The sequence below is a fragment of the Budorcas taxicolor genome, chromosome 25 (assembly GCF_023091745.1).
Source record: "Budorcas taxicolor isolate Tak-1 chromosome 25, Takin1.1, whole genome shotgun sequence".
NCBI lineage: Eukaryota > Metazoa > Chordata > Mammalia > Artiodactyla > Bovidae > Budorcas > Budorcas taxicolor.
In genome coordinates, this window is record NC_068934.1 from 9,812,174 (window position 1) to 9,833,014 (window position 20,841).

At 35.6% G+C, this 20,841-nt stretch overlaps 1 protein-coding gene across 1 annotated transcript in view; it reads right to left on the reverse strand.

Annotated features, from left to right (window-relative positions):
- Positions 1–1,397: 1,397 nt before the first annotated feature.
- The window catches only part of EED (embryonic ectoderm development), a 32,197-nt gene continuing 12,753 nt past the window's right edge, over positions 1,398–20,841 (reverse strand). The window contains exons 5-12 of the mRNA XM_052662011.1: positions 19,917–20,042; positions 19,197–19,278; positions 16,912–17,003; positions 15,022–15,155; positions 12,967–13,072; positions 2,894–3,052; positions 2,076–2,149; positions 1,398–1,806 (exon numbers count right to left, since the gene is read on the reverse strand). Of these exons, the coding sequence (XP_052517971.1) occupies positions 1,680–1,806; positions 2,076–2,149; positions 2,894–3,052; positions 12,967–13,072; positions 15,022–15,155; positions 16,912–17,003; positions 19,197–19,278; positions 19,917–20,042 (900 nt within the window). The 3' untranslated portion in view covers positions 1,398–1,679. The remainder of the gene's footprint in view (positions 1,807–2,075; positions 2,150–2,893; positions 3,053–12,966; positions 13,073–15,021; positions 15,156–16,911; positions 17,004–19,196; positions 19,279–19,916; positions 20,043–20,841) is intronic.

The following is a 20,841-nucleotide window of genomic DNA, read 5'->3' on the forward strand; positions in this document are numbered from 1 at the left end:
CTTTGATTGTAAGCTAGTTAACCTAAATTTTTAGCAATCTTAGGGGCCTTGTTGAGGTTTAATAGCTAACATCCATAACAATGAATGGCTTGTGAGCTGAATATGGCCCACTGCCTGTTTCTGTTAACTAGTGTTTCTGGCACCAGCGAGCCTCATTCGTTTATGTTAATGTCTAAGGCTGCATTCATGCTACAGCAGCAGAGCCAAGTACACGTCATGGAGACTGTACTAAAATATTTACATCTGGCTGTTAGAGAGGTCAGAAAAAAGTTAGCTGACCTCTCATCTACAGAGATATACAAAGGAGCTAAAAACAAAAACCTCAGGAAGCACTAACCTACGCTGTTGGAGCAAATGAATTTGGTTCCTTAACAAAAATGCCCTTTCATGTATTAATTCTCACAAGTGAGCCTAAGGAAATAATCAGAGATGTCGACAAAGACTTCTGCACTGGGCTGTTAATAAATGTAACAGCAAAGAGTAAAAAGCAATTATCATGTCCAGAAGATATTAAATAGTGGTATACTCATAGAAATGTATTTATAGAAAAGGTTCATGAGTTTAGAAACCTACACTATTGGAGCAAATGAATTTGGTCCTTAACAAAAACGCCCTTTCACCTGTTAATTCTGACAAATGAGCCTAAGGAGATAATCAGAGATGTAGACAAATACTTCTGTACTGGGCTGTACAGGACTTCTGTACTGGGCTGGACAAAATTCATTCTTTTGTATTTTACCCTGGTTCCCTTCATTTCACCTTCTACCTTATCTGTATGATTGCTCAGGTTTTCTTCTGCTTCTGGTTAAATGCTCCGTATGTCATCTTGGTCCTCTTTGGAGGATTTTTCTGGCCTTTATATTTTTAATTCTATTCTTGCTTTATTTCAACCCTATGATACCAATTTGCTTGTTTGTTTTAACCAATACTCTTCTAGAAAAGGGGACAAGAACTCACTATACAAACACACTCTCCATTTCCTTCCTTTTTCAACCCACTGCATTTAAGCTGCTGTGTCCTCTCCTCCCTTGCTCTGATGATATTTCCACTAAGATTACTAATGACCAAGCTGTAAAATCAAATGGCAATGTTTCCTAACTGTAAAGATAAAACATTATATAACTCTTATAAACTGCTTATTACAACGTTAGTATAGAAGAAATCATTAAGAAATATAAAACCATAGGAAATACAATTTCCAATAAAGGTAAGGGTTTGGCGAGTCAAATTCTGTTCAAATTGCTTCACATGTATTAAATCACATGATCCTTTTAATTATCCAAGGTCAGTTAACGCCAGAGCCAAGATTAAAATTCAGTTTAGTTCCAGAGCTTATACTTAATCACTATGTTTTACAGCTTTTTCCGTTAGGCAAATAAAACAATAATCATCACTGAAAAAAGATAAGGTGTAATTTTATTACTTTCAACACTGCATCACAATGAATAAAACAAACTAAAGTAACACACAGCTTTACAAAAATAAACTTTTATTAAAAGCAGTAGAGTCTGAGCAGGAGACAGTACAAGAGTGTAAACAGTGTAAACATCACTACATTCAGCTCAGCCTGACCGGACGCTGACAGACAACTCTAAATGCTCTATGTGCCCTTACTAGCAGGATACGTTAGTTCTATTGTACACAGAAAACACACGCTAATTTTGATTGGGAAAAGTACTTTATCGCAGTCGGTCCCAGCGCCAAATGCTGGCATCATCACAAACAGCTATAAGAATGCTGCTGTCCCTGCTGAAACTGGTTTGTCGAATAGCAGCACCACACTTGTGATGAGTCAGCGTTGTGCATCTAGGAAAAAAACATGACAACAGGTTAAATATCACACACACAATGCTGTCAGTATCAAACTTAAAAACAGTGAATGTCACTTACTACCAAAGTACTCAGGAAAAACAATTATTATTAGAATAAAAAAGAAACACTTTACAATATGCTGAAAATGTAAATGTTACAAATGATGTTAAGGATGGCATTGTAAGTATTAATTACTTACTCTATAGTGACAACACTCTGGAGGAAAAGTCAGAAATTATGAAGAGGAATTTCTAAATACTTACTTGGCTTTATGAGGATCTTCTACTTCTAAATCCCAAACATAAAGTTTGCCAACCTGATTGCCCAGTGCAAGCATCTGTATAAACATATTTTAAAAACCCATCAAAAACAAAACAAAAACCTATCAAATTATTAATATAAGCTATAAAGATTTCAAGCGATCCTAAGATAGCTTTCTTATTGCAGAAAAATCTCAGCTCCACCCTATGGCAATGCTCTTGGTTATTTCTTTGCATCTTATATTTATGATTTGTAAATGAAGATAAGAGCAACTAATGCGTCACAAAGGTGTCCTGAATAAATTTAGCCATTTTACAAATTTTTGAAGAACTATACAATATACACAATTAGCATATATTCTTCATTCTGCCTTAAAGAACTATAATAAAAGCCACAGAAATTTTCCAAAGCTTTCATATAGAAAGAAATAACCAAGTAATGTGTTACCATAAAATTCTAATACCAAACTTCTGTAAAATTTTGGATAACTAATATTTTGTCTCTATCTTCCATGTTGGTTTTCTATATAAGACGATGAACATTCTAATCACCAAAACATTAAATCTTAGTAAAAGATGTTATGGAAAGTAAACATCTAACTGCCACCACTGACACCTGTCAATTTCATCTATAATAAGCATTGCAGATGGTGTGCGGAGCCACAAGGGTAGAATAAATAACATCAAAGGCCAAAGCAAATAATACAAAAAATCAAGGTAGATTACATTTAAAGAGGAAAGAGAACACAGATGCACTCAGATAAAACTAAAACTGCGTGGTTTTAAGTCAAATAATTTCAAAATGTAAAGTAGGTTGCTACCTTTTGCCAGAAATCCATAGAAAACCTCATGTACCAAATGTCACACTGGCTGTAATCAAATCGCCCAAGAATAGTCACATTAGACTCACTGGGTTTAATTTTATCTATATCATCTTCCATTTTGCCAGGTTTCCAGCATACAATGGCATTTTCACAAGACTTAAAAAAAAGACACGAGATAAAAAAGAAATGTTAATTGTAGAACTGAATTTTAAACATTATAAACAAAGCTTTTTCTCAACTATCATTTCAGAATTCACAGCTCTTTAAACCTGGTTATCCCTCAACTGAGTCCAATGATATACATATTCATTTGTATTTGCAGAATCAGTATCTACACTTACAGATTATCAAGATTTTAACAATACAAAAGCATTACACTATCTAGAATATTCATTTTTGAAGTCACAACTTCTCTTCCAAACCAATTTTCAGCCTTAGATACTTCAGCATACAGAGACTTAAGTATTTTACAGCAAAGATAAAGTTATTAGAATACACGGTTCTTCAATATGGCCCCTGCTAATTCCATCTTTCCCTATTTCACTTCTAATTTCCTGCGGTTCCAATCTCCTGTGGTTCCCTTTATACAGTTAACTATTAATCCTTCGTCTGCAGTATCTGTACTACATGGTAGGTACTCAATAGATGTAGGAAAGCTAATGAATTCATAGAAGGGCCTTACAGATCAGATTATACAGAAGGCAATAAACGCAGTTATTCAGTATCCCGACACTGGTAAGGGGACGGGAGCAAAATAGGCTGAGTTACACCTTGTCTGTGCTGCAACAGTGAAATCTTTATATACATTCTACTTTAGGAACAAGCGGTGAAGAATACAATGGGAGAAGAAAATGCAACACAGAGGGCACTATTTATATTACTGTGTAGGCTAGTGGTTTGCCAGTTAAGGGATCTTTGGCAATGTCTCTGGCTTCCAGTTAAGAAAGGCCAGAGAATGCTGAAAACTGCAGAGCAGAGAATGGCTCCTCCCACAAAAAAGAACTGTCTGACCTCATTATCTCAGACCCCGGACTGAGAAATCCTGGTGGAGGTGAAGGGTGCTTACTGGCATTTTATAGGACACATTCCACACAACCACATATGGTAGCCCTGTGGGGTTCACTGGCATTTCAATGGTTTAACAGCGCAGTCATAGGGAGATTAGAGAGTGAAGAACATGTTTTCTTCTTCTCTGCCTTTTTTAGATTATATAAAATCCCAGGGTTACAGATCCATTATACGAGTTCTTTACTGTAAAGTACCTTAGAGAGCACCCAGTCTGGTGACTCTTTTAAGTGCACAGTTGGACTGACAGCCTGTAGAGCTTTCTTTAAAAATACATCTTGGCCCCAACTCTACTGAATCACAATTTCTGAGAGAGGAGGCCAAAGCAGCAGAATTGTAACATAGCTCTTCAAGTGCTTCTTACTGACTGTACTGGCAAAGGACCCTTAGTCAGTGAAGTCCCCTCACAGAGAGCTAAAGCATAGGGAGGTAAAAAGTCTACCCACACTAATGGATGGCTGTACTTGAAAGTCATCCAGAGAGTTTCTAACAATTACAAATCCGCAGGTCCCTGTGCCAGATGTAGAATACATGGGGATGAAGCTTAGGAATCTGTTTTTACAATGTCCTCCCAGTAGTTCTGATGTGGAGCCAGATTTGAGACCACAGTAGTCAGTTCAGCCTCTTACCTAAAATGCAGAAATCTTTTCCTATCATCTGATTAAGTTCTAAGAGCAGAAATTTTAGACCTACTGCCTTTTTACATCTGCTTCCAGCAACCAATGAAGTAGAGGTACTTTTCCCTGTTCATCTCACTGAATACAACTTAGAAGTCTGAAGGGCAGGGAGGAGGCAGACTGGTGAAGGACCCTGGGACATGAGGGGCACTGAGTTCCTTGGTTTTCTTTTGCCTCCTTTCTGTATCTCAGACTGCATGCTAGAGAAGGCAGTGACTCAACAAAGCTAAAGACAAAACAAAGCCCCCCAAAGCCTACTCTCTCCAAAGGACCAGGAAGTGGCAACCCAGCATGAGAGAAAATCTTCAGGTAAACAATACCACAGAAAAAACTGTGGACCCGCCCACACATGAACCAGCAAAGTCCCAGTGGGGATCCCTTCTCACAGGTGGTAACTAAACATTTCAAGTACAGAATACCCTGCTGACTCCTCCCTACCCCTCATAGTAATGACGTGACTCCTCCTCCTCTCTGGCTGGGGTTGTATTAGAGGCGGCATAGCAAAGAGTCAAGAGAAGTGGGCGACAGAGGATGAGATGGTTGGATGGCATCACTGACTCAATGGACATGAGTTTGAACGAGCTCCAAGAATTGGTGATGGACAGGGAGGCCTGGCGTGCTGCAGTCCATGGGGTCGCAAAGAGTCGGATACGACTGAGCGACTGAACTGACTGACTAAACTGAGCAGAGAGCCAGGACGTTCATAACCACCTACCACAGTGTCAGCGGAGAACAACCAGGGAGCAGTCATGAGGGCTTCAAACCCCTCCCTGCTAGGGTGGCGTCAGCAGAGTCCCCGTAAAAAGCGTGAACTCCTGCCCCATAGAAAAGAGACATCACCACCAAGTCAACCAAGTGGGGAACGTCCCCTGCCACCTGCCAATCATGAGGCAGCATTCACTTTACAGCTGAAAATGTATCAAAGGAAGCCTGTTGTAAGAGAGCTAAATAACAGCCCAAGTTTCCTAACAGTACCCAAAATATCCATATCTCCATCAAAATTCATTTGTCATACCAAATGTAAAATCTCAACTTTAATGAGAAATGATAACAAGAGACACAAACAATGAGATGACACAGATGTTACAACTGTCTGACAAGGATTTTAAAGCAAAGAGTCGGACATGACTGAGCGACTGAACTGAACTGATCATAAAAATGCTTCACCCAAATACAAAATTAAAAGTTCAAAATCTGGAAAAAAAAATGGTTCAGTAAGAAATTACAAACACACTTAGAATACTTAGTCTCAGCAAAGAATAGAACCATGTGGAAATTTTAGAACTAAAAATACTATAATCAAAATAAAGAACAACTGAAGGGCTCACCAGCAGAAGAGAGATGAGAGCAGTAAATTCAAAGTTAGAACATAGAAATTACCCAATTTGAACAAGACTTGAACAAAGAAGTTACTAACTGAACAAAGAAAAACAGACTTATTAAATGACAGAGTCTCAGGGACCAAACGAAAAATCTAAAGTACCAATACAGGAGAGCGGGGAGAAAGGGGGGATACAAAAGAATTTGAGTGATGGCTGAAAAAATCCCCATATTTGGGACAAATTATGTGCCCTAAAGACCTACAGATTCAAGACAGTAAATGAATCCCTCAAAGACATCAATATCAAGCAGAGTACAGTCAAACTTCTGAAAACTAAAAATAAAGGAGAGGAAAAAAAAAAATCCCCAAAGCAGTTAAGTCAGAAAGAATACCTTAGCTATAAGGAAAAACCAATTCCAATGGTGGCAGATGTCTCATTACAAATGACAGAGACCAGAAAGAGGGGGAACAACACGGTTCAAATGTTTAAAGAAAGAACTGTGAACACAAAATCCTCTATTCAGTGAATATACCCTTCAGGAATAAACGGGAAATGAGGACATCCCTAAACTAAGAAAAACTAAAAGAATCTGTCAACATTCTAAATCAACAGCTACAGAATGTTCTATGAACAGAAAGGAAATGATAAAAGAAGGAATCCTGGAATATTAGAAAGGAGGAATGAACAACAGAAAAAGCAAAATGAGTAAACACAAAACTCTCCTTTCCCTCAAGTTTTTAAATTCTGCTTGACGGTTCAGGCAAAATTGTAATATTATTTACTGAAGTTCTCAATTGTAAAGGAAATATTTAAAACAATTGTAAGTATAGGACAAACTGGGAGATAAGCTTCCTATACTGCATTTGAAGTGGTAAAATGCTGATATACTGATGATCACATACATATATTGCAACTCCCAGAGCAAATATAAGAACAAAACAAACTACACAAAGAAATACACTCAGAGGTAGTACAGAGAAATCTAATTTGAATTTTAAAATATGTGCATATAACCTACAGGAACTTAGGGGAGAAAACCCAGAGAAATGCAAAAAAAAAAAAAAAAAAAAAGCCAGACAGTGTAACAATTGAAAAGTTAAGGCTCAAATATAAACAGTCTAAATTTACAAGCTAAAACAGTTTCTCAAAGTGAATTAAAAAACAGTTTGACCCAACTGTATGTTGTATGAAACTCACTTCAAATGTAAGAATACACGTAGATTAAAGGTAAAGGGTTTGAAATAGTTATACCATGTAAGCATTAATTAAAGGAAAGAAAGAACTGCTACACTATACTATAAGATACTATATAGACATACTATACTGTAAGACAAAAGGAGACATCAAAGCAAAAAAATCTACCAGAGATAGAGATGGACCTTCCACAATGACAAAAGGGTCAAGCAACCAAGAAAAAGCAATACTAAATGTGTATATGCTAACCAACAGAGCTGCAATATGTCACAGAACTGAAGGAGAAAGGGAAAAATTCATGATTATAGTTGAAGACTTCAGCACTTAAGAGCAGACAGACATCAACAATGACACAGAAAAATTCAACCACATTCAACCAATAGGATCTTGGAGAAGGAAATAGCAACCTACTCCACTGTTCTTGCCTGGAGACTCCCAGGGATAGGGAAGCCTGGTGGGCTGCCATCTATGGGGTCGCAGAGTCTTACACAACTGAAGCGACTTAGCAGCAGCAGCAGCAGCAACAACCAATAGGATCTAGCTGACATTTACAGAACACTCCACCCAACAACAGAATACACGTTCTTTCAAGCTCCCATGGAACATACCCAAAACAGGCTCATAAAACAAATCTGAAAAATTTTAAAGAATCAAAATCATAAAGAATATATACTGACTGACCAAAATGGAATCAAACTAGAATCAGTAAGAGAAAGATAATGAAAATTTTCCAACACTTAAAAACTAAATGGGCTTCCCTAGTAGCTTAGTCAGTAAAAAAATCCGCCTGCACTGCAGGAGACCCAGGTTCGATCCCTGGGTTGGGAAGATCAGATCCCCTGAAGAAGAGAATGGCAACCCACTCCAGTACTCTTAGCTGGAAAATCCTATGGACAGAGGACCCTGGTAGGCTACATACAGTCCATGGGGTCGCAAAGAGTCAGACATGACTTAGTGACTAAACCACTACCAAAAACTAAATAGCACACTGCGTATCAAAATTTTTGTGAGAAGCAGCTAAAGCAGTGCTGACTGGGAAATTTACAGCACCAAAAGCTTACATTAGAAAAGTCTTGACTAAATAATCTAAGCTCCCAAAAGTAGCAAACAGAAAAACAAAATACACTCACAGGAAACTAAAAAAAGGAGACAGAAGGTAACAAAATAATTTTGACAAACTCCTAAAAAGATTGACAAAAGAGAAGATATAAATTACTGATTTCAGGAATGAAACAGGGGCTATCACTAAAGACCTTGCAGATATCAAAAGGATAATAAGCGAATACTCAAACAGCTCTCCACACATAAATTTTATATTAGATGGGATGGATCAATTCCTGAAATAGCACAAACTACCACTTCCCTGGTGGCTCAGACGGTTAAGCGTCTGTCTACAATGTGGGAGACCTGGATTCGATCCCTGGGTCGGGAAGATCCCCTGGAGAAGGAAATGGCAATCCACTCCAGTACTCTTGCCTGGAAAATCCCATGGACAAAGGAGCCTGGTAGGCTACAGCCCATGGGGTTGCAAGGAGTCGGACACGACTGAGCGACTTTACCTTACCACAACTCACCCAATATGAAACTTCATTCGAACAAGTTTTAAGGAAATCAAGTTTTTAATTTTTAAATTCCTCCTCAAAAATTTTTAGGCCCAAATGCCAGTATTATTGATATCAAAACCAAACAAAGACAAATAACAAAACTTTAGATCAATATTATATCTCATTAATACACATAAAATTCTTAAAACAAAATATTAGCAAACAGAATTCAGCAACATATAAAAAGAATTATACAGCATGACCAAGTAAACTTATTCCAGTGATTCAATATTCAAAAACAATCAGTGCAGTCCATTGGATTAACAGGCTAAAATAGAAAAAACAATGATCATATCAATTGATGCTGAAAAAGCACTTGACAAACTTCAACACCTATTCATGATAAAACTCTGAAAAATTTAGGCAAAAGAACAACTCTCAATTGGATATAGAACATCTACAAAAATCATACAGCTAGGACTTCCATGGTGGTCCAGAGTTTGGCAATACAGGGGACATTGGTTTAATCCCTAGCGGGTGAACTAAAATCCCACATGCCGCAGGGCAACTATGCCCACGCACCACAACCAGAGAGCCCATGTGTACAAGGAAAGATCCTGAATGAGGTGACGAAGGTCCCGAGTGCCGCTACTAAGCCCTGACACAGTCCAAAAATAAGTACTAAAACAATCATACAGCTGATACATATAGTTGCAAAAGACTGAATTCTTTCCCCCTTTAACATCAGAAACAAGCCTAGAAGTCTGCTCTTAACACATTACTGACCAGAGACATATTAATATATCTTTTGTTACCTGAATGCTATTGACTGGAGATGTATCAATGTTTTTAGAGTGATACAATCAACATCACCGTGTGAAGTTGTTAAGAGCTTAAACTATACCAAGGGTTCATCATACAACTTATGACTGTCATTATCACTTACATTTTGTTCCAACTCTGTGTATATTATAAACATAAAATTTTCAGAAGTGACATGTCACAGAATTTTGAGGAAGAATTTTTCAGTGAATTTTATGTGGATACGTTCTATGTCTAAGTGACATATATACTAGTGTCTCAGAAGATGATGGTTCTTCAGAATTTAGTTAATTCAGATGATGTGAATATAAGACCAACAAAAAAATCTTAGTGATTCTGATACAAAGTGAAAATGCAATAGTGCTGGAGACTGCTCCTGTACTTCTACAGAAAGGTGGATTGAAGACAACATTTCACAAAAATTGGAGGAATTACAGGTATGCCAGGTGTAACTGACTACAGGCACCTGTACAGTTTAGTGAAATAACAGAACTAATTTTTGACCGGTCAAAATAAATATCATCGGTCACAGGAGTTAGTTTCTGCAAAAATTCCCCAGTCATTAATGAGTTAACACTGCTATTCAATGTAGCACCAGAAACTTGTCAGTGAAATGAGACAAACAATGGAAAGTTCTTTAAAAATTCAGTTCAGAAAGGAAGGATACAAAAACTGTCCTTATTTAGAGATGAAATGATTTACGTAGAAAATCCCAAGTAATCAGCCAAAAAAAACCACCCCACAAACCACCCTTCTTGAATTATAAGTAGTTAAAATAGATAGGATTCAAGATTAATAGACAAAAATAAATTTATTTCTATATATTAGCAATGAACACAAAGATGGAAATCAGAAATACCATTTATTATAGTCACTCAAAAAAGAGAAATACTTAAGGTATACATCTAACAAAGTAGGTAGAGGACTTGCATGCTCAAAACTACAAAATGCTGGGGATTTCCTGGTGGCTCAGCGGTGAAGAATCCATCTGCCAATGCAGGAGACATGGCTTCGATCCCTGATCGAGGAAAATCCCACCTGCCACAGAGCAACTTAGCCCATGCACTGCAATTATTGAGCCTGTGCTCTGCAACAAGAGAAGCCACTGCAATGAGAAGCCCACACACCACCACTAGAGAGCAGCCCCCACACGCCACAGTGAGAGGAAAGCCTACGCAGCCAAGCCCACCACAGCCAAAATCAAAATAAAAAATTATATTTTAAAAAACCTACAAAATGCTGACAAAAAATCAAAGAAGGTCTAAATAAATGAATAGACATACCAGTCAAGGACAAGAAAACTAAGCAGAGTAGATATTAATTATCCACCAAACTGATGCACAGGTTTAACACAATTCCAATTAAAATGTTCCTTATCCCTAAAGAAATTCCAGCGAGATTTTCAGTAAATGTAGACAAGATAATTCTAGACCTTATACAGAAAGGCAAAGGAACTAGATGAAAATAATTTTGAAAAAGAATAAAGTGGAAGAAATTATTCTACCAATTCCAAGACTTATTAAGGAGCTAGAGTAATCTAGCCTGCGTATGTAGTGCTGGTAGAGGGAACAGAACAGAATAACCAGAACAGCCTCCTACAAGCATGGCCAAACAATTTTTAAAAAGTGCAAAAGCAATTCAGAGGAAAGATAGGCTTTCAACAAATGGCACTGGAACAACTGGGTAAACTATAGGCAAAAAATGAACTTTTCACCTAAATGTCATATAAAAACTAACTTCAAATGGACCATAAATTTAATACAAAACATTATAAAAAACTTTTGAAGGAAACACAGGGGAAAATCTTTAGGATCCAGGGCTTAGTGAAAAGCGTTTCAAAATAATAGCAAAAGCGTTATCCATAAAAAAAAAAAAATTTAAAAAAATCAATAAATTAAACTTTATCAAAATTGAAAATATTTGCTCTGCAAAAGACCCTTGTTCAGAGAATGAAAAGACAAGCTACAGACTGGAAGAGAAAATTTGCAAACTACTTATCTGACATAGGATTTAGAACATATGAAGAACTTTCAAAACTCAACAGTAAAAAAACAAAACATATCCAATTAGAAAATGAGCAGAAGATACAGAGAGACATCATTAAAAGGATATATGGATGGTAAATAAGCACATAAAAAAGATGATCAACACCACTAACCATCAGGGAAATGTAAATTAAGACCATGATGATGTATCACTACACACCTATCAGAACAGCTAGAATAAAAAATAGTGACAATACCAAATGCTGGCGAAGATTCGAAGACACTGCATCTTTCATATATTGCTGGTGGGAATGTAAAATGGCACGGCCACTCTGGAAAATAGTTTGGCAGGTTCTTAAAAAACTAAACAAACGTAACCATGACCCAGCAATTGCCCTTCTAGGCATTTATCCCAGAGAAGTGAAAACTTACGTAAGTCCACACAAAAACCTACACACGACTGTTCAATAGCAGCTTTATTTGTAACAGGCCAAAAACTGGAAAGGACCAAAATGTCCTACAATAGATGAATAAGGTTAAATAAACTGTGGTACATCCACACCATGGGTACTATTTAGCAACTAAAAGGGAGACCTACTGACATATACAGCTTGGATGGCATTACACTGAGTGAAAAATAACCTTAAAAGGTCCCATACAGAAACATTCTTGAAATGACAAAATCACATGCGATAAAATAACATACAGCTACACATACACTTACAATGTCAGTTTCCTGGATTTGATACTGTATATATAAGGTGTAACCAATGGGACAAACTGGGTGAAGGGCAATGTGAAACCTCTCTAAACTGACTTTGAAACTTCCTGTGAATTTAATCTCAAAATCAAAGGTTAAAAAATAAAAAAGTAAAACTGTACCTTCACTGGTAAGGAAAAAATAAATAATCAGGCTCTACCCAAGAAATAGTGAAATGCCCTAAAACCTATACCAAGAAGAAACTGGATAGCAATTTGTTCAAATCTGACAATCCTAAACGTTCAGATGACATCACCAACTTCCCTAAACTATCAGTAGAAAAAATATATATCAACATACTAGAGCAGGGGCTGGCAAACTAGAGCCCATGAGCCAACTTCATCTATTTGTTTTTGTACATGTAAGTTCACTAAAATGGACACGAACATTAAAAACAAAAACCCAAAAAAAACCCTACTACTGGCTTTAGATATTGGTAATTTTACAGTAACACTGGATATCAGAGAATATCATCTTGCAAGTTAACATTTTTTTTCTTACTGGAGCACAAATTATAGTTCATCAGAATGTTTTATGCCTAAAATAAGTTTCTGAATTTTCAAAGTATCATGAGACTTAAAAAAAAAAAAAGCAATTTCCCATCTGTTACACAATTTATCAACTGCATAAAAAACTGTGCTCCCTGCAGAATTCCAACTCACACCAACAATGGAAATTCAGCTTAACAGCAGTTATCATACCTTGGAAAGTATCAAATCACCTAACCATCGCACACAATCGACATAATTTCTATGTATGTCTCTGGTAGAAAAGTCAGGAAAATGAATTTTCTGAGAAATAAATGGCCTGAAATGGAAATATCAAAAGTTTAGAGAAAAATGTGTAGCAGAAGCTCACTAATTTTTTTTAGGATTTATAAAACTCTGAAAAGAAAAACAGATGAGTATTAGTTCGTCTGTGTTCCTATAAAACTAAATACCTTCTGATCTGTTTATTGGGAACTAAAATCCCCTTCTGTTTTTTGTTTCTACATTTTACTCCATTGTTAGCTCGCAACTGAATTTTGTATTCATCCTATCAAATTTCATTTATAAAAACTGCAACTTCCTGCCTTACTATATATAGACCAAAATCAGTTACTTCAATTCTGGCTATCCTAACCAATAACAAAAGACATCTGCTTAGAGCTGACATTTTTTCACAGAAATTGCTAAGCTACCAACTCAATCCTTTCATATTAACAATGGTCTATGAAAGTTAACACACCTACCTTATTTCAAAAGATAGTCATCTTTCAGAAACAATGACACATTTCAAAGTCTGGTAAAGATAAAGTTAGTGAGAATCCTGCCTAGAACAACAATTTCTGAAGATGGTCTGACAGGAATTTGACATTTATTAGTTAGAACTTTTCCTGTATTTAGAAAAGTAAAATATGGCACAATTTTTCCTTAAAGATGTTTGTGACAAAAGCATAAGCTAGAGAAGTTGCTACCAATTCTTTAATTGGTAGTTAATTAAATGTATACCTAACATTTCTAATCTAGTAAGTGATTCAGTTTTTAAAGTAACTGAAGAAGTATCATATATCATGAATTAGTTATATCTTGGGCACAAGTCTTCTCTTTGGCTTTTCCCTCATACATAAAAAAGATATTGAGCTCAATCATTTCAAATACATTTTCCAATTCGTGGGATCTTTTTTTCACCTTTTTTTGGTGGCTCACAGGATCTCAGTTCCGCAGCCAGGGACTGAACTAGGGCCACAGCAGTGAAAGCCTGGAATCCTAACCCCTCGGGGCTCAGGAAACTCCCAGATCTTTTCTTTATTAAAACATTAAAATGTTATTAATGACTTGGTATAAATTCTTAACTGCTATAGCTTAACTGCTTTTTAGCCAAATATGTATTATAATCTATGGTTAAACCTCTTTCAAGAAGACCAGCATAATTCACTGTTACTTTCTGTACGCTGTAAAATACAACTTCTATTTATTCCAGAGCTCTAGAAAATACAAAAACATAAATTTAATATTGTACTAACCCCTGGTGTTTTAAAACAGAATTTAAAAGCTGTGCCAATCCTTAAGAGGCCTGAGATGTGATGACGGTCATTGTATTAAAATATTTACTTATGGTTACAAATTCAACTAACAATCTACTCATAATGTGGGTCGATAACCAGGGAATTAACTGCTAAAATGAAAAGAGCAAACAAAGTTAACATTTACAAACATAGGACAGTCACAGTGAAAGAGTAAACAGCTTGATAAGATTCTGAAAAAGATAGTAAATTAATTAAGAACTGAGGTTTTTCAAAACTAAGAAAACTGAAAAGTTCCCACATGTAGTCCCTTAGAACAAACCTCCTGCTTTTGAATCTTCTGTTTAGTGAAGTGAGTATCATTTAAAGGAGAGTGTCTATCATGAATTAAAGCTAAGAACCCCATTGAAAAAAATTATGACTGTCTTCAATTAGAATTTACAGTGTTGACAAGCAGTGCTAATAAACATTAGCACATGCGTACCTAAATAAAATATGTGAAATGGGCTACTAAATTAAGATAAAAATATAACTGAAAGCGATTTTGAAAAATGAGCCACAAACATAATTAGATAAAAATTAAGGCTTTCATTTAAATTCAATGAGTTTTATAGCATATAAATTATACCTTCAAGTTACTAAAAGGGGATTCTCAACTCAATACTGGAGACTTATATAACAATTTTTGAAAAAGTAAAACACTATTCAAAGGCATAAGATAGCATATTGTTTTAAATACTACAGCTGTTACCTGTTAGTTTTATTTGGGTTATAATCGTAAGATTCCTTAATAGCATTCATCATTCTCTTTGAATTGATCCTCCAAAGTTTAAGAGAGTGATCCATACCACAAGACATTATTTTTTCACCCAAAAGATCATAATCCTGTATATAAAAAAGAAAAGCTTAAATTAAATATGTAAATTATTTCCCCAAATTATGCTGATTTTCATCTCATGTCCAGTACTGTGAAAATTATATTTCAAACCACAACACTAACATTTTGTGTTTCATATATATAGGCCATAGGTCGCAAAGTTTTTACCACTTTCAAAATTTAGTTTTAACTGACTTGTTATCACCACAATATATGAGCTTATGCAATATGGCAGGTAAGAAGTAAACTCTTTTAATTTAGTTCTATCTATTCAATTACCTTTAGCCAAATATTTCCTTTGTTTGATTTTGAAGGTGAACCTAATGCTGAGGTAAAACAATTATTCTGTGACATAAAAACCTGAATGGTTGTTATTTTTCTTTGTCCAACCCAGATGAAGCAATGAAACTGGTATCTGCATGTGAAATTAGGAGTCCTTTAAACAACTGAAATTTACTTGTACATCTAAACCAAAACACTTAGATAAGTCGGGTACCTTGGTTTTAGAGTTCACTTTTTAAATGAATAAAGAAAAATATGTCTTAAAAAGGAAGCAACATTTCCTCATTTGCTGTTTACTAATTTTTAATGAGCTCCTAACAGATCATCTATTGTAACAACCTTATTCCACCTCATCTCACAGATCAGACACTGAGGCTCAGAGATAGTTACTTTAGCACATGGTACATGTGTCAATGACAATCTCATACAATCCTTCTAGCAGTGAACTCCTATTGGTACAAAAGAGATACAAATTAACCCCTGCTTTCATTTTAAGAAAAAACAGTAGAGAGTTCTATTTAAGGAGAGTACTTTCCTCACTAATCTAGATATTCTATGTTAATCCAACCTTTGAATCAATCATGAACACAGTTTTACAAAAGCCTGAGAGCTTCAGGTTTGGTGTTTATTGAATTCAGAAGTCTGGCAGCTGCTACTTTTCCTAATAACCTCACTGTCAATAGCAACAAGACACCTCTAGAGCCAGGAGCTCTCATTCAGTTTTTAAGGAAGGACAGTAGTCTTTGTTTTTTCACACATAAAGCCAGATGGAATTCTGCAAGTTCTAGAAAATCCTTTAAGGTAGGTATGATTCTCACAAAAGCATACAGGAATATTTAGTACCTCCAATTAAAATATCACATGCTTCAAAATATAATGCCCTTTAAAAATAGTTAAAAAAAAAAAAAACCTGAAGAGCTGTAAGACTACTAAATAAGTAAGCTACACACAGAAGGTAAATAAACCTAAACAACACAAAATCTGAAACTTAACTAAAGACACTTAATATCACTACAACAGATCAACAGATTGTAATACAAAGCATAAAGACAACACCATGCCATCAAAGGGAAGTTATCTAAAAGTCAGTGTGAACAATACCTCCTAGAAATGAGTAACTTATATTTCAACTTCAAATAAAAGGTGAAAAAATTTCTTAATTGCCAAGTAGGTTAACCTTCTCCTTTAATAACTGAGAAACAACAAAAGGTAACTTGGTGATTTTAGATTAAAAAAGGAAAAGAACAAGTTCACAGAATTCTTTCATGAGAATCCAGGTGCTGGTAAAACAGGTGCAAGAGTACAGATAAAACACAAACAACCTACTTGCTTTATTTTTTCATCTTTAAGTTAAAACCTTATCTGTCACAGTAAATGAAATAACTGCCTGCCAAGCTACATGAAACAAACTACGTGCTTTCTTATAGGGATTGTTCACAGCTTTGTAACCTGAAGGTCACTGCCCTGTAGCTTTCAACTTACAGCACTTAGAACTTCATCTCTGTGCCCTTCTACACCTCCAAATATTGCCACCAGAGTGTCCGTTTGGATATTCCATAATCGTAAAGCATGATCTAGTACAGACATAAAAAAATTAACATAAACTTTTATCATTCATTTACTGTGGACTTTAAATATCTCTTTAAAGAAAAAACTACCAAAGTTTGGACTTAACTCATTCACAGTAATGACTAAGAAGGAATCCATATCGTATAGGAACTTAAAATATTTATATTACTTGTAGATTTAACTAGGTATGAGTTCAAACTTTCAAGGGTACTAGTTTTTCCCTCTACCATACCCACATTTACAAATTGAAGAGGACAAAGTAGATTTATAAGATCTCTACAGTAAATCTAAAAATATGATTGAAACATACACATATTGGGACATTATTTAGAGTATTATGGACCTTTCAAAAATTCTATAACTGTAATCTGAGCAATCTCATTTTCCACTGCACATCAGCAACAAAATAAATAGAAAGCAATATTCATAAATACCAAGCAGAGTTTGAAATATAACAATGTCTATACTGTGTAATATTAACATATTATACAACATATTGTTAGTAGTGGAAATAAACATTGCTACAAAAATGATTTCTTTTTGTAGCAATGATTTCAATCTGCATCCAAGTTTTTGTGCAGACATTTACATTTCTCTTGAAGATACACGTACCTAAGAGCGTAATGCTATGTTTAGCTTTTTAAGGAACTGCCAGATTGTTTTTCAATGTGCTTACACATTTTACATTCCTACCAGCAATGGATGAAGGGGTTCCCTATTTTACTGTCTTTTTCACTGCCATCATCCTAGTAGGTGTGAAGTGGTTATCTCACTGTATTTTTGATTTGCATTTCCCTAATGATTAACAATACCCACTCCCGTGTTCTTGCCTGGAGAATCCCAGGGACGGGGTAGCCTGGTGGGCTGCCGTTTATGGGGTCACACAGAGTCAGACACGACTGAAGCGACTTAGCAGCAGCAGCAGTGATTAACAATGAGTGCTTTTCCATGTGCTTACTGGACATTCTTGCCTATTCTTTCAAAAGATGTCTACTTTCAAAGCCTTTGTCTGCTTTTAATTTGGTTGTCTTTTTATTACTGAACTATATGACCTCTTGATTTAAGTCCCTTATTAGATACACACTTTGCATATCTTTTTTTTTTTCCTATAAGTTGTCTTTCCCTTTCTTGAGTTTTACTTGCAGAAAAATTCCTGTTCATTTTGAAAAGCTGTTTGAAAAATGCTCTAACACAATGGGGGAAGAGCAAGATTAAGAAACTGTGATATTAAGAACAAGTAAGGCATTATGGTCTATGTTACCTGTAAAAGAATATCTGAGCCCAGTTACTGTTATTAACAGAAGAGAAAAAGTTGTCAGCTCTCTTCTTAGGTGTCTATTTCCAAACAAACCTTGATAGTTGGAAAATCACATTGAAATATTTTTCATGTAAGAGTTTTAGTTTGAGGATATCTTTTAATATGGGGGTTAGGTTATAGGTGTGATAGCTGTTAAGAAAAGAATACATTTGACTAGAATAATAATGTAGAAATGAAAAGAGAAAGGGCAATTAAAAACAGAATGTAGAAATAAGAACAACTCAAATCACTTTAGAGAGCTCAGAAATTTAAGAATGATTCAGAGGCCTGTCTGAACCCAAAATAAACTTACAATGCCAACATAGGCATACATAGCAAGACAATGCTTTCTCTTTGTAAGGAAGGAAAACATTTAGAAGAGCTTACACTGGATCACTTAGCATTTTAAGGAATCCTGTAGGGAATCTTTTATAAAATAGAAGCCTTATAGAGAGAGGCAAAAAAAAGCATCATGGATTTTCAGATACATGGTTGGAAAGCATCAGAAATTTGCTAGACTACCTTCAAACTATTAAAAATGTTGCAACTTCAGTGACCTGCCATTAAAATTAATACAGTTTAGTATGATAATTCAATTGAGGATAAAGTTCTAGAACAATCATAATGCAATATGGTAAATAAGGGTAACATACATCTAATCCTCAGTGTCAATTATCTTATCTACATCTTACAGGAACAGTGTACTTCATGGTCCCATTCTCCAGTTCTTGGTTTGGGGATGCTAATGTAGCCCCAAATTTTTCTAAAACTTATTTCGTTTTAAATTTGGAAATTTCCCTTAGACTAGTTTGTCCCGAAGTCAAACAAAACAAAACAAACAAAAAACCCAACTCACTCCCAAATAAATACAACTATACAAGGAAATATTTGTTTCTCTTACCTTTACTTACTGACAGGAGAAGATTTGGATCTCTTGGGTGGAATTTCAGCTCATTGATAGCATTTCCATGGCCAACATAGTGCTATAATAAATTTAAGACACTTCAACTTTCATATAAAAATCAATAAATTCATTTTCATTAATCTTCAAAGAATGGAAAAATAATTTCACTTGAAGTAGTGGTTCTCAACCTTGGCTGCATATTAAAATCACCCAGCTTGAAGGAAAAATAAATGATACTGAAGTCCCATTTGCAGATATTCTGAGCCACAGCAAGGATTTAAAAGATTCTCAGGTGATTCTAATGTGCCCCCAGGGTTAAAGTGATTTGTAAAATTTCTTTTAGTATGAACTTCCAAGGCTTCACTTTTTAATTCTTTACAAAGTATCCTTGACTCCATACTCCTATTTAGGGGTTCTTGAAAAATGAGCTCACTCTTTAGTTATTGTTCATTTAGAGCTTCTCAGGATAAAGCAAAAGAACAGAAATGATTTTAATAGAAAACAGTGCAAATGATAAAATTTTCCCATTTATTCCTTAATTTGCATGACCCAAATGTGACAAAGGTCTCAAAAGACTTGTCTAAAGGAAGCAACAGGCAAAGTACAAACCAAATTAAAAACTGCACAGAAACTGACTCCATTTTAAATTCAACATGGCAAGTTTTTACAGGCGTGCATACAAAAGAAGCAGATCGACAATTTAACAAGAAAACCTACCTTTATGCATTGCATTGTTATGGGATTAATTATCCTAATTATGCCTCTAGATCCAGCAACAGCCAGCAGAGGATGGCTTGTATTACTATCATATGTCCACGCACAAGTGTAAAAGTTTTCATCAGCCTAAGAAATCCCAGTTAAGAAATATAATTTGTTTTTGAAAAGGAAACACATCAATGATCACAATAATGTCCAAAGAACTGCTGAAGCTCTTGACAAAGTTCCCGTTTTTCTTCATCAGGGTTGAAACAATGAAGATTTTAGGTCTAAAATCTATACCAAGTGATCAAACAAACCCAATCCTTCCACTCAGTTTTGATTACTATTTTGCTGTTTGCACAACTGTTTACCTGTCTTTTGAAAGCAGCCACAGCCAATATGTAAATGAATAGGCATAGGTTGTATCCTCCCCCAAATTTATCTATAAAAACAGGTTTCCGGGGAAACGGATAGTCAAGGACTTTGGGAAGATCATGTACAGACTGCTGTATTTAAAATGCATAACCAACAAAAACCCTTGTATAGCACATGGAACTCTGCTCAACATTATGTGCCAGCCTGGATGAGAGTGAGGTTTGGGGGAGAATGGATACATGAATGTGCATGGCTGAGTCCCTTCACTGTTCACCTGAAACTATCACAACGTTGTTAATCGGCTATTTCCTAATACAAAATGTTTCTGGTATTAAGAATAAATAATTGAAACTTAAAAAAAAACAAAAACAAAACCAGGTGACCAGTTCCACAGGCTGTAATTTGCTGACCCTGGCTCTATCTCAACAACTCTATGTGCCTCTAGATAAAAATCAGCTAACTATTCAGTTTTCCACCTTTTCCTGTGTGAGACTTTCCCAATAATGCCAAAGGTCACCTCCTTCCTCATCACCTAAGGGAAGACTAAAATGTTTTTTCTTACTTGCTA